The following is a 12,989-nucleotide window of genomic DNA, read 5'->3' on the forward strand; positions in this document are numbered from 1 at the left end:
CACCACTAGTATTAATGCATGATAAGAAAATTTAAATAAAGACTTTATTTTCTAAACTTACAATCTGTTTACACTGTATTACCTTTTAACAGAAGACTGTCTCATTTCCAGTCAGAATTAAAGAGACTTCTTCACTGAATGAAAGGAATTCAAAAATTGCCAGGCATATGAATCATGTTTTAACAGCAATAATTAAAATTCAAATGAGAAGACATACTTGGATGAGGGGGAAAAAAAACTTTATTGGTTTTGACAAAGTTGACTTTAATACGAATTTGTCAGTTACACTCTATTAAACCTAATTTTGGAGGATTGTGATTGGCCGATACTTAAATGTGAAGCCAATCTTATTCACTAATCTGAAAGGTTTGAGTGATGCACCCATCCACCAGATCATGTCTGCACATTCCCAGTCAACAATAGTCACTCCACTGTTACCACTTCAGCGACTTTTTGTTATATTTAGCAACATTTCAGACAAAAAAAATAATTTGGCACTGGCCAAAATCAGAATCGGCATGGCAGACTTTCTATAGATCAACAATCGGCCAGAAAACTGCAACCGGTCTGCCCTCATTCAGAACCCAGCAGCAGCGAAAACTGGTCAGAAACCACTTTTAGACAATTACTGATAATTACTCAGATGAACCAGAACAGCTTCTGTCTACAGATTATTCACTTGGAGAACACAGGATTGCTATGTGCATAAAAACAATATTTGCAATCCTTTTCTTCTTCACATGAAACAGATGTAAATCTTTAGATAGGGGTGTAAAAGTACTTGTCCAGGAGTCCGCGCGTTATTCCGACCACAGCCAGAACGGACAGGGTGAGAAGTGCAGCCAGGGTCAGGTAAAAGCCAGGTAACCTGCAGAGCAGACACCGCTCACTGAGCACAATGCTCTCCTGACATCTGTACATGCTTTGTTCTTAGGACAGACGATGAGGGCGGGTAACCTTTTCTTGGTGGACTGGGTGTAGCCGTTGAAGTAGAGCTGCCTGGCCGCCATGTAGACCAAACCTGTTGCTGCAGCTAGCACCTCGCTGAAGAACATCCCACAGGTCCACAGACTCACCAAGAACAGGGGGTAGAACTCCACACAGTTCTGACTGCAAACACACAAAACCAATATATGATGTAGGAACGTCTGCAGGTTCGCTCATTAGAGGTGACATTAGAGCTGCGGTGTATCAAATACTTGTTTTCCCCATTGTACTTCTTTGAGGTGATCCATCAACTAAAATCCTTATGAAATTTCTCAAATGTGGCACCAATTAGCCAGCCTGGACACTCTCCAAACAGAGCTTCTCTCCGTTTCAGTCTTCTCAGCATGTGAGACCAGTTTGATGGAAACAGATGATGGCTGCACACTCTTTTGAGGTTGTTATTATTGCCAACGCCAGAAGCTAACAGTTTCTGTCTAAAAGGTTCTAAGCATGACCGGTGCTCAGGAGGTAACTGTACAAAGATGAAGTTTGAGGTTGTTCTGGAAAACCTGTTTCCAGGACAACATCATCTAAATTCAACTTTTGGATGAATCAGAGTTGGAGGGCAGTGGCACTCGAGGACTGGGTTATTAAGCAAACATGGAGTCAAAACGGAAAGGTTTCTGGAAAATGATGACACCCCACAACCATAAACACTCACAAAACACAAAAAAGGTCAACAGAATTTAAAAGTGATGCACTTTCTGTTCAAAGTCACCGTAATTTGGTAAGTCTCTTCCTTATTTTCCAAAGCTAGCACATTAAATTTTAATCTGTACAGGCAGCTGACTTACTGCGCACGAAACGTTCGTTCAAACTCTGGAGGACCAGAGACTACAGGAGGGAGGATCTTGTGAGCCATTCTAGACCATCCAACTCTGCGGGCCAGGTACCCTGAGTGAACACAGTGATGGTAGGAAGCAACCTTTTGTTAATAATTCAAAAAGCAAAACATTTGCAGGCATTTAGAGCGCCTCATGGTTACAAATTTTATGAAATTTTACTTTTCAAATGTTGGAATCCTGCCAATCATGACAAAATGTAGAGATAGTAAGGAACCTCTTGTCCCTAATTATTGGCTGGCTAAAACAATAAAGCACAGTGGTGTTATCATCATCATTATGTGGGCGTCAGACATGCTAGTAAACAACCGGCTCTCCATCCTATTGTTCGGCGGTCACTTTCTGTTAATGGCATCCAGTCGGCTGAACGACCTCCATTGTTCTCCAGTTTGAACCATTCCAGCCTGTGAGGACCTTGGTGGTCCGGTAATAACTTTACTGTGCAGCATTTAAATTGTCTTTAGTTTACGTTTAGTTTCTTCTTCAATGGCGGTTGGCTGGCAACATTTTGGTGCATTATCGCCACTTCTAACGTCCCATTGGCAAAAATTAAACCCTGTGATTTACGTTCCAAAAACAGGCATTCTGTTGGTAGTGAAAAATCTTTAAACTAAGTTGAAATGGGTGGACAAGAGCCATAAGAAGTAAATGCAGGGATGAAAAGAACACCATGAAATAATCAGCTAATTATACGGTCAGTCAATAATGCGTTTTGAATGAATCACCGTTTTAGAAAGCAATGACCTGTAAAATAATCAGAGGAAATCTGATTAATTTATTTTTATTAATTTTTTTTTGCGTGGTCCTGATACCACTACAACTGCAATCAGACTTGTGTGTGAACAGTTTGCGACTCCAACCTCATCGGGCTTCTTTTGGTGCAGAATTATGACGCATGTCGCATAGCAATGACGTAAAAGTCAGATTAAATGACCATTCAGAGTGCAGGCACTTTGAAAACAATTGGATTAATGATGCGTTCCAGTCGTATTCAGAACTGGGAAATTCTGACTTCCCAGTTGGAAAAATTAACTGCAACATCCTCCAAAGTCGAATTTGGAGATAGTTGGAGCAGCTCCAATTACACTTCATGGTCCAATCTGGCCGCTCCTCGCATCAACTATAGTAAGCCGTGGTGAAAGCAGTTTTATTTTTCAAAACACAGAAGTAAGAAGAGTGCATCTAACATTAATATTACAAAATCCAAAGCATGCCGGTGGGAACCATAATCTGGCAATAAGTCATGACTGGGGTCATTCACCCCACAGGTCCACACTGACACCAGGAACACGGGGTAAAACTCTATACAGTTCTAACTGCAAACACATAAAACTGAGGCAAAAGTAGTGTTATGGTTACACTAGTACTTGTATAAGGATTTTTCATTTAATATCAGTTAATATTTACCCATCTGGAAGGCAGATAGAAGGGTCACCGCAGCCAGGAGAAGAGGGGAATCTGTTGCCATTGCAGTCTGAACTTTACTCAAGTATTAGGAGGAACTACCTGGGAAAAGACTTAAAGCCATCCCACTGTATGTCCAAACATGTCCGTACAGTAAAGCTCTGCCCTGCCTCTGTAAAATACGGACTGGATTCTCAATTACATATTTTTGTTCGCGCCCTATGAAGAAAAAAATGTGAGAATGTTTTCTCAGTGAAGCCTGGTGTGAGTTTTATATCGTTTCTTTCTCTCATTGCTACCTGTTTGATATGTCTGCAGGAACCTTTCTGGCAACGCTGTCAGGATTCCTCTAATGAAGATTTTATTTTATTTTTTTAAACGAGTACAAGTCAACCGTTAACCGGTTCAGAGTGTCTAATAGGTGGCATGTGTTACCACGCCCCACGGCAGCCCACGGGTGACAGCGCAGGGTTGGGGTTGCGTGCCGTGATCAGCCGGCTTCCTCCCGCGGCGGCATGGACAGCGACGATGAAAGCGTGGAGGAGGTGGTGGAAGGTTTGTACCGCTGCAGTGCACGCTGTTCACGGGGGGAATGCGATGAAGGAGGGCTTTGATCCCGCTTTAACTGCTAAACGTGTCAGACCCGAGCCTCCGTGAGGCGGTCTGACTCTGGGCCCGCTCGGTAGCGGGGAGCGCCAGGGGCTGGAGTTGTGACAGCGATCCGCGCGAGAGGCAGCTGAAAGCGGCGTGGGGGCCGTCAGAGCTCCGCAGCCGGCGGACGTTTAACACGATGCAGTATGTTCGATTCCTCACCGCTGAACGCACCGGTGCTTTCAACAGCTGGTGTGTCTGTTGAACAGGAGTCAGTCAGGAAAGGTTGGATAGTTTGTTTCTTTAAGAGTTGACAGAAAGTTGACTATGAGTTTATAGAAGCTCCAGCTGCTGGGGTTGAGTGAGTAGTAAGCCAGTAAAACTACAGCAGCGGTAGGATCAGAACATGGAATGTAGAAAAAACGCCACAAAAAAAAAAAAAAAATATATATATATATATATACAAGTACAGAAAATCTGTGGAATCACTCAATGTTAAGGGAAATTTCTCAGATCATTAACAAAAAACTGCATAGCAATTAGGCCTGTCACGATAACAAATTTTGCTGAACGATTAATTGTCTCAAAAATTATTGCGATAAACGATAATATTGTTTGAAGACCTTTTTACACTGATGTAATGGAAATGACGTAATAATGCATGCGATTTCCTGCCAAAGATAGATACACTTTAATTTCAAAAGAACACTAAACACTGGAACTGATAAACAAAATAAACAAAACAACCAAAAACAAAAATAAAATGGATTCTCAGTCTCCATTAACAAAAAATTTACTTGAAAAAAAACTAAACAACATAAAGCCAAAGTGGAAATAAATACTGCATTCAACCAAAAGAGTGCAGATTATGAAGTCTGTATACTATGTTGCCCTTCAGTAATAATTAGATTTAAATAGAGAAAATGGGCACATCGACTACCTGATGCAATAATTCACACTACAAGGTTTTTTTGCCCCTATTTTTCCCCTTAAGACGCTTACGATTTCGTAACCGATCATCCTGTAGTGTTTGTTGTGTTACGGTAGATCAGGGGGCTCAATACGTCGATGAGACCAGAACTTCCTCTTCTGACACGTTTATCAAAATATTCACTAAGGTCCTAAACGTTTGTAGCTTCATTAAAGAATTATATCAACAAATAATAATCAACAAAACCTGTTAAAATTTATATTCTCAGTAATTATTGTTTCAACAACGTGTTGCGCAATTCAGTGCGTTTCAGTTCCATTAGCAAAAAAAAAAGCGACTCAAAGACCGACTGACCAGCAGAGCAGGAGTTTACATTAGCTAATCAACCAATAATCGAGAAATAAATATCAAGCCTGGAAACTTGACATCGTAACGGACTGAATGTTATGTTTTTAACGTCGTTGCTCCGCTTGCGGGGCTCAGGCGGTTGCCACGGCAACGGGCGTGCTTAACGACAAAGAGAGAGAGTGTGTAAAACGGTAGGAGAATCTCACTGAGGAAGAAATATACTGCATTAGGTTTTCTATCACTTTATTATTTCTGCTATAACTGATGTATATTCGCATATAAAATAAGTCAATAAAGTTTAATTTACAATTTTTATGTCTTCCTGTCATGAGAGGTAGATCTCAGCCGGCTGGTGAGAGAAAAAGTAGATCTTGGTCTAGAAAAGTTTGAGCACCCTGCGGTAGATCGTCGTTGCCGCTCCGATCTAAATCAGGGGTTTTCACCGACCGGGAGCTTTAACTCAGCCTGTTGAATGTGACAGGCAGCCAATCAGAAAGAGTGGATTCTACTCAGTGCTTTCTGAGGGGAAATTTCGGAGGGGAATCCCAAACAGCTGACACGGCGCAACCCGAAGTCCAGCGGACATCGGAGATGATATGTGGAAACAACATTAATGTTTATTCAACATTTTGTGCAAAGAATACAGAAATGACAAGGGGAGGAGTTGGAGCGAAATTGCTACTGCAGTTGATAAACCCGGTAACTTTTCAGCTGTTCTTCGTTAAGGTGACGTAAATAGGTTCTAATGATTTTCATTCAGTCAGGACTTTACGCTGACACTAGCCACATGCATTGCAGGTAGATTGTAGTAAAGCATTGATTAATGCCTGGTTTTAAAATTAGTTCACTGAACTTTGTTGTGATTTAAACTCGACGGACCCAAAACGTGTGAGCACACGAACAGGAAATCAGCCAACACAGAACAATCAGAGTTTACTTATTTGATTCTTTTTAGCGCTAAAAAGAAAGAGACGCTTACCCTTACAGGCTTATGTGGATGTCAAGTGTAAAGGCCCGAATCTATGCAGCATCTGCTCAAACACGGAAGACACATTGCTTATATCCTAAAGTCCGCGTCCTGGTCTGCTGATGTGTTATGTCACTAAGGTCCTCCTAGTGGTCAGACGATGAGCTAAAGTTAAGTTTTTCTACAGAAAGTGTCCGTATAAAACAAAAGGCTTTTGTGCAGAATCTTTGTGTCCGTAGTTGAGTGTGCGTGCATGTATGGTGCGTGTCTGGAGTAAACGTCTCAACAACTTGTAGCCATTATTTTGTGCCCATTGTTGGACACCACATGGCAGGAACGAACCGTTATACCTAGGATTTCTGTCGGCTAATAATGTGTTGTCTCTCAGGTTTCGAAAATGGGCAGCTCTAAGATCGTGTCGTGTCCGCTGGGCTTTACAGATCTTGTAAAGCCCAGCGGCTTTACAAGATCCGCTTGTAAAGGGAGAAATGAGGAAGGGAGGAGTCAGTGGAGAGCACCGGAGTTGAGCCTTTTTTCATTTAGTGTCATTAACAGAAAGAGACGATAGTGCCGATAATTAAAATGACGTGGATAGTTTTAATTTATCGTATGATTACTTGATTTATCGTTTATCGCGACAGGCCTAATAGCAATACAGTCATGGCCAAATGTTTTGAGAATGATTCAAATGTTAATATTTACAAAGTCTACTGCTTCAGTTTTTATAACGGCAATTTGCATGTACTCCAGAATGTTATAAAGAGTGATCAGCGTAACAGCAATTAATTGCAAAGTCAATATTTGCCTAGAAAATAAACTTTATCCCCCAAAACACATTTCAACTTCATTGCAGCCCTGCCTTAAAAGGACCAGCTAACATTGTTTCAGTGATTGCTCCATTAACACAGGTGTGGGTGGTGATGAGGACAGGGCTGGAGATCAATCTGTCATGATTAAGTAAGAATGACACCACTGGACACTTTAAAAAGAGGCTGGTGCTTGGCATCATTGTTTCTCTTCTGTGAACCATGGTTACCTCAAAAGAAACACGTGCAGTCATCATTGCACTGCACAAAAATGGCCTAACAGGAAAGAAAATCGCAGCTAGAAAGATTGCACCTCAGTCAATAATCTATCGCATCATCAAGAACTTCAAGAAGAGAGGTTCCATTGTTGCCAAAAAGGCTCCAGGGCGCCCAAGAAAGACCAGCAAGCGCCAGGACCGTCTCTTAAAAGTGTTTCAGCTGCGGGATCGGGCTACCAGCAGTGCAGAGCTTGCTCAGGAATGGCAGCAGGCAGGTGTGAGTGCATCTGCATGCACTGTGAGGCGGAGACTCTTGGAGCAAGGCCTGGTCTCAAGGAGGGCAGCAAAGAAGCCACTTCTCTCCAGGAAAAACATCAGGGACAGACTGATATTCTGCAAAAGGTACAGGATTATTTCCAAGGCAATCCGTATCGCAGCCACAAGGCTCTCCCAGCTGCTCAAAAGCCCCTCCAGTCCCAAAAGAACGTCTCCACGGTTCCCTTCATGCCCTCCTCCCCCAGCAAACGGGTGAATCATTGCTTGGTTCAATGAAGAGAAACTGTGGATATCAGATATGATATCTGTGGGCATAATAGATTTGTTAGTATGTTTGTTCACATGTCTTAGATTGGAGGAATGAAAGCTGGAACATTTGATGTATATCCCTCACATTCTGCTGATCCATACGTCATCCGCCGCTCCAAACCAGCCAATCAAGAGCCAGTGTTTCGTCCTGCTCCTGGTCCCAAAAGCACGCCAGTCAAAAGCATCATCTCTGTTAATGTTAACAGGTTAGCTCCATAAATCTGCTTCAGCTTATGGAGGGCATTTAGCTGACATCTTAGGTTACCTCTGCTGGAGAGATACATCCTTGAAACAAACGGTTTGAGCAGCCGACCATGCAGCACCCTATGACCTTTTTGTTTTTTACAGCAAAATTAACTTAAGAAAAGAAATTTTAGGGCATGCCATGGTGGCGTAGTGGTTAGCGCAACCCATATTTGGAGGCCTTGAGTCCTCGACGCAGCCGTCGCGGGTTCGACTCCCGGACCTGACGATATTTGCCGCATGTCTTCCTCCCTCTCCTTCCCAGTTTCCTGTCAGCCTACTGTCATATAAGGGACACTAGAGCCCACAAAAGACCCCCTGGAGGGGTAGAAAAGAAATTTTAGGCCGCCAGTCATCTGTTTTTTAACAGGCTTTACTGGAGTTGAATAGACTGTTTTGTTGGACTCTGCCGTTTTCTGAAGAGCATGATATCACATGCAAAGGGTCAATAGATTTGACTTTCAGGTCACAGAACAAGCTTCTACATATGGTAACTAAATCTCCAATCATTTAGGAGAGTAAAATTAATATTTATAACTGATACAGGTCTAATCAGGTCACATATCTTTATCTGTTCTGTGTTTCCTTCTATTTAAGTTTTAGCATTAGCTTCTTTTGAAAAGGTCTCAAGACTACCCTACCTTACCACCTTGAATCTTATGTAGCTGGTTAGCTAACCTCAATTATTATCCTAGTTATATAAATGAAGGACATGAACTGTTGGATGGCAACACTTTTATTGTGTAACCTCACTTTGTTTCCTTGTTTTTCATTTTGTTTCAGAAGAATCAGCTCTGCAAACTATAGGTACACTACCATCCCAGCCGTGATGAAAACCTGAACACACTGTTGGAGCTGTTGTTTTTTGTTCCAATAAATTAGCACCTTTACAAAACTAAAAGAAGAAATACTGAGTGATTTCATTTTTCAAGTAATATGTATTTCAAGTAATATTCTTACTCATTATTCTATTATTCTTTTGAAGTTGGAATTATATTCATCTCTGTCACAAAACTAATTATGAACTAAAATAGACATAATAACTAGAATTTAATAATCACCGGTCTTATTCTTATCATAAAATTTGTATTTTATTTTGAAAGACAGGTTGGGTTTCCTTTTATTAGGATATGATGCTTTCAACAAGCAAACATGCTACATGTTGCCAGACAACCCTAATTTCTTACTCAATATGTCTTAAAGGAACATTAATTCTAAGGATGCTGAGGAAATTTATTTTATATTTGTCAACAAACTGGGTTTTCTCTCCATTAGCTCTTCAAATGCTGATGTATTTTTTTTTTATCAGAAATCATGATTACAATCAACTAAATCTATTATCTATTACTGTCTTACTTTATAATTTGTTAATAATTTGTACACTCCAACATTTTCGGAAAGTCACAGACCTTAAGTGCAAAGGAAACATGTAAATAAGACATGGATTTTGGGATTGTAGTTATAAAGAATAAAGACAATTTATTTTATTTTTTTTCCTGTTATTTGCACATTTTCCTTTCTTCCTTTGATTTTTCATTGTGTGTGTGTGTGTGTGTGTGTGCAAGTCAGTTTCTCTGCTGTACACACATTCATGCACTATGGAACACTACAGAGGTAATGTGGTGTATTTTCCCAATTAGTGTTACCTGGGAACTCAGATATATTATACTAGTATTCATATTTTAAATGACATTTGAACCTCCACTGCCTTCGTCATGATTCAAACTACAGTACAGAACTAGAAAATTTCGGAAGAAATTTAGCCGGGGCCTGCCAAGGCGTGCCCGTCGGTTTGGGCCCGGCGTTGTCACGCTACAAATTGGCATCGATGCTTAAGAACGCCGCAACGTAATCAATGGCATGCGGAGAACCACAAGAACATTAAGTAAGGCGGACGTGCACCATTCAGTATGATTTAAAATGTTGTCAAGGCTTTTATTTTGGAAGTTTTGTTAAACTTCATTTCAAAGGGCCAAACTAATTCCATGCGTAATAGTCCTTGGGTTAAAATAGTTATATAATGCTCAAAACACAAGTAGCTGATGTAAAAATATTCAAGGCTTTTATTTTGAAATTTTCAGTATGCTTCATTTCAAAGGGCCAAACTAATACCATGTGTAACAGTGCTTTGGATGAAAAAGTCAAATAAAGCCAAAAAGAGCAATTACATGATGTAAAAATATTCAAGGCTTTTATTTTGGAATTTTTGTTAAACTTCATTTCAAAGGGCCAAACTAATCCCATGTATAACAGTCATTGGGTTAAATCAGTTATATATTGCCCAACAGAGCAAATATCTGATTTAAAAATATTCAAGGCTTTTATTTTGAAATTATTATTATGCTTCATTTTAAAGTTCCAAACTAATCCCATGTGTAACAGTTACTGAGTTAAATCAGTTATATACAGCCCATAGCAGAAAGTAGTTCTAAAGGCCAGTTCAGTCCTGATCTGTTTCAACTGAGTATTCCACTATATATAGAACTACAGTGATGCGTATTTGTAGTCCTAATCAGCAGCCAATAGCCTCTTGAGTTCCGTTGCTATGTGAAATAAGTTTCTCACCAAGGTGTGAAGTGTTAGTGACAGAGCCTCAGACAGCCTAGAAAATCCTGTCGCATGACTTTGCTCTGAAGCACCGTGACAGAAAACCGTACGGTCTAGATAAATTTCGAAAACATTTTACCGGAGCAGACATGTGTATCAATGTGAGGACCGATTTTGATACCAATCGTGCGATATTTGTGGGCGTGATGGCGATTTGAAAATTATCTTGGGCTCAAAAAATCTCTCCATTTCTCACTCTAGCCGAGATCTAAAGGCCCTGTCTCTCACTCTAATTTTAGGAAAAATGAGAAACTTTGGGTCGCTTAGAGACAAATTGTGGACAAACCGTAACTGGTATCGACGAGCCGTCTTCACTTTCGAAGAGATCACAGACGTATCTACAAAATGAAATTTGAATGGCATTTCTACGTGAATTCATGACGACACAGAAAATCCTCAAAAATAGGGTATTTCTAGGATTTTTCCCATTGACATAATGGGGTTTTTTTCGTAGTTTTTTGCGAATTATGTCGCCACGTTAAGCCCAAATCCCACCAAAAGTAATAGCTCCAATGGCATGAATTTTCTGCACGTTTTGATACCTCATTTGTAGGTGTGCACACAGCGGTATGAGCCGCATTAACGGTTACGGATGAAAAATAAAGAATTGGGAGAATAGCAATAGGTTCCTGCCATTGCTTTGCATGGCAGGCCCCAACAAAAGCAGAACTACAACTGACCATAGTCTCCCTCCGTAGTTTGTCACTAGGTTTTTCACTATGTCTCTTGAGGAACACAAGCAAATCCAAATCGTTCTATTTCATCTAGATCAGTGTTTCTCAACAGCGCCCTCTTCTGAAGAAAGGAATTTGTTTGATCGATTGAATAATGTTTTGAATTGTATTTCTGAATGAACAGGGCTTGTTACTTTGTGGATAATAGTTTTTACTTGTTACACATAATAGGATGTATTTAGAGTTTTATTTTGTGTGGGGTTTTTTGGAACACTTTATCAAGTCCAGTGTTGTATAAAGTACTGAAATCTCAGAGTCAAGTAAAAGTACAAGTACCTCTCCAAAATATGACTTTGGTAAAAGTCGAAGTCACTGACTGAAATGTTACTTGAGTTAAAGTCTTAAAGTATCTGAAACTTCTTGTACTTAAGTATGGAAATTACTGTAAAAATGGATGTACTCAAGTAATGTAATGAAAAGTATAAGTAAAAAGTAAAACAAAGCAAATGCAGTTTGAATGACATTTTTTATATTTTGGTAAACTTGTCAAATACACTTAAAATAATGTACACAACAAAGTGCAGGCAAAATTAAACCTGCTAATAGATATACCTGCAGGCATCATTTAATTAAGAAAATTAGGTGCTTTACCTATAGCACAAGGTTAACTTAACCTGCTTTACAACTGAACCAGCTTCTTAGTAAACCCTCCAGGACAGAAAATACAAAGTTTTTGTAAGCCTTAAGTTTTCCCTTCAAGTAAGGTCAGTGCTGAAAATGAGAAAAATAAATAGTACAGAAAATGCGGCCAACATGAAGAAAAAGAGCTGTTACGATTACTCTACTTCACAAATCAGTGAATCAGTCAATGCTACAGTCAGTAGGTGGTGCACACAACTGGTCATTATGTAAAAGAAAAAAAGAATTGGGAGGGAAATGCAGCTTATTGGCATCTGTAAACCTGGTTTTGAACTTGCATGCCTTTCCTATATTCGTTAAATTTAGTCTAAATTGCTATCGCTATGGCTTCCGTCCCCCCTTGAACAGAGGAGTCTAGGTAGCCTGCTACAGTCAACATTAGGCCTAAGCTAAATACACCACGTGTGGAACTGAAACAATGCCAAACAAAGTTCATTTATACAGGTAACGTTATGGTCAAGATTTCACAATAGTGTCTAGTGGCCAAGCTATAGTTACTGAAACAGGAGGATTATAACCATTTCATAAGACGTTACCTCGATGTGTTTCTTCAAGTTGGACGGGGAGTTTTTGTAAGATAGAATTTCCACATCTTCGGGCAGGAATAACATACACTGCATGCGGTACGACGAATCTTTAACACCCACGAAAGAGTGTATTGTGTTTAAATAAGGCCATGGGCTCTCATCACCAGCTGGTGGTTCCCCTGGAGCCACCAGCAGTCGTTGTGGTCTCCGTCTCCTCCTCCATGTGGCTGCTGCTGATAGCGAGACTTGCTTTGTGTTTAATGGGAGAAGCGAAACAGGTGTATCCTATTGGTGGTGATGAACAAGACCAGGCAAGCAGGCTACGGACTTTGTTCGGTAGCCTGCTTGCTACTTGCTAATCGGTAGGTGGGGTCAAAACACTTGCGTTTCTCTCTCTCGCTTTTTTGTAACGAGTAACTAAACCACACATTGAAAATGTATCGGAGTAAAAGTACGCAATTAAGTTCGGAAATATAGTGAAGTAAAAGTGAAAGTCATCAAAAATTTTCATACTCGAGGAAAGTATGAAGTACTCCAAAATATACTTAAGTAAAGTAGTG

General features: G+C 40.2%; 2 protein-coding genes across 4 annotated transcripts; one reads left to right on the top strand and one right to left on the bottom strand.

Annotated features, from left to right (window-relative positions):
* Positions 1 to 217: 217 nt before the first annotated feature.
* On the bottom strand, positions 218 to 3,347 carry LOC116709634 (microsomal glutathione S-transferase 2-like). 2 transcript variants are annotated; one of them, XR_004336921.1, is made up of 5 exons: positions 3,237 to 3,347; positions 1,782 to 1,881; positions 958 to 1,110; positions 626 to 868; positions 218 to 582 (listed from the first exon to the last, which is right to left on the bottom strand). XR_004336921.1 is itself a non-coding variant. In XM_032548277.1 (4 exons), the coding sequence occupies exons 1-4, from the start codon at positions 3,295 to 3,297 to the stop codon at positions 760 to 762; spliced, it is 423 nt and encodes a 140-aa protein (XP_032404168.1). In that variant the 5' UTR covers positions 3,298 to 3,347; the 3' UTR covers positions 218 to 759. The 2 variants fall into 2 exon arrangements, 1 of the variants encoding a protein (XP_032404168.1); XM_032548277.1 differs by having other exon boundaries at positions 218 to 868.
* Positions 3,348 to 3,685: 338 nt separating this feature from the next.
* cfap96 (cilia and flagella associated protein 96) lies at positions 3,686 to 9,688 on the top strand. Of its 2 annotated transcripts, XM_032548276.1 has the most exons (3): positions 6,738 to 7,622; positions 7,722 to 7,885; positions 8,706 to 9,673. In XM_032548276.1, the coding sequence occupies exons 1-3, from the start codon at positions 7,356 to 7,358 to the stop codon at positions 8,761 to 8,763; spliced, it is 489 nt and encodes a 162-aa protein (XP_032404167.1). In that variant the 5' UTR covers positions 6,738 to 7,355; the 3' UTR covers positions 8,764 to 9,673. The 2 variants fall into 2 exon arrangements, 1 of the variants encoding a protein (XP_032404167.1); XR_004336920.1 differs by lacking the exons at positions 6,738 to 7,622; positions 7,722 to 7,885 and adding an exon at positions 3,686 to 3,788 and having other exon boundaries at positions 8,706 to 9,688.
* The last annotated feature ends 3,301 nt before the right edge of the window (positions 9,689 to 12,989 follow it).

This window comes from Xiphophorus hellerii, chromosome 19, assembly GCF_003331165.1.
Source record: "Xiphophorus hellerii strain 12219 chromosome 19, Xiphophorus_hellerii-4.1, whole genome shotgun sequence".
Taxonomy (NCBI): domain Eukaryota; kingdom Metazoa; phylum Chordata; class Actinopteri; order Cyprinodontiformes; family Poeciliidae; genus Xiphophorus; species Xiphophorus hellerii.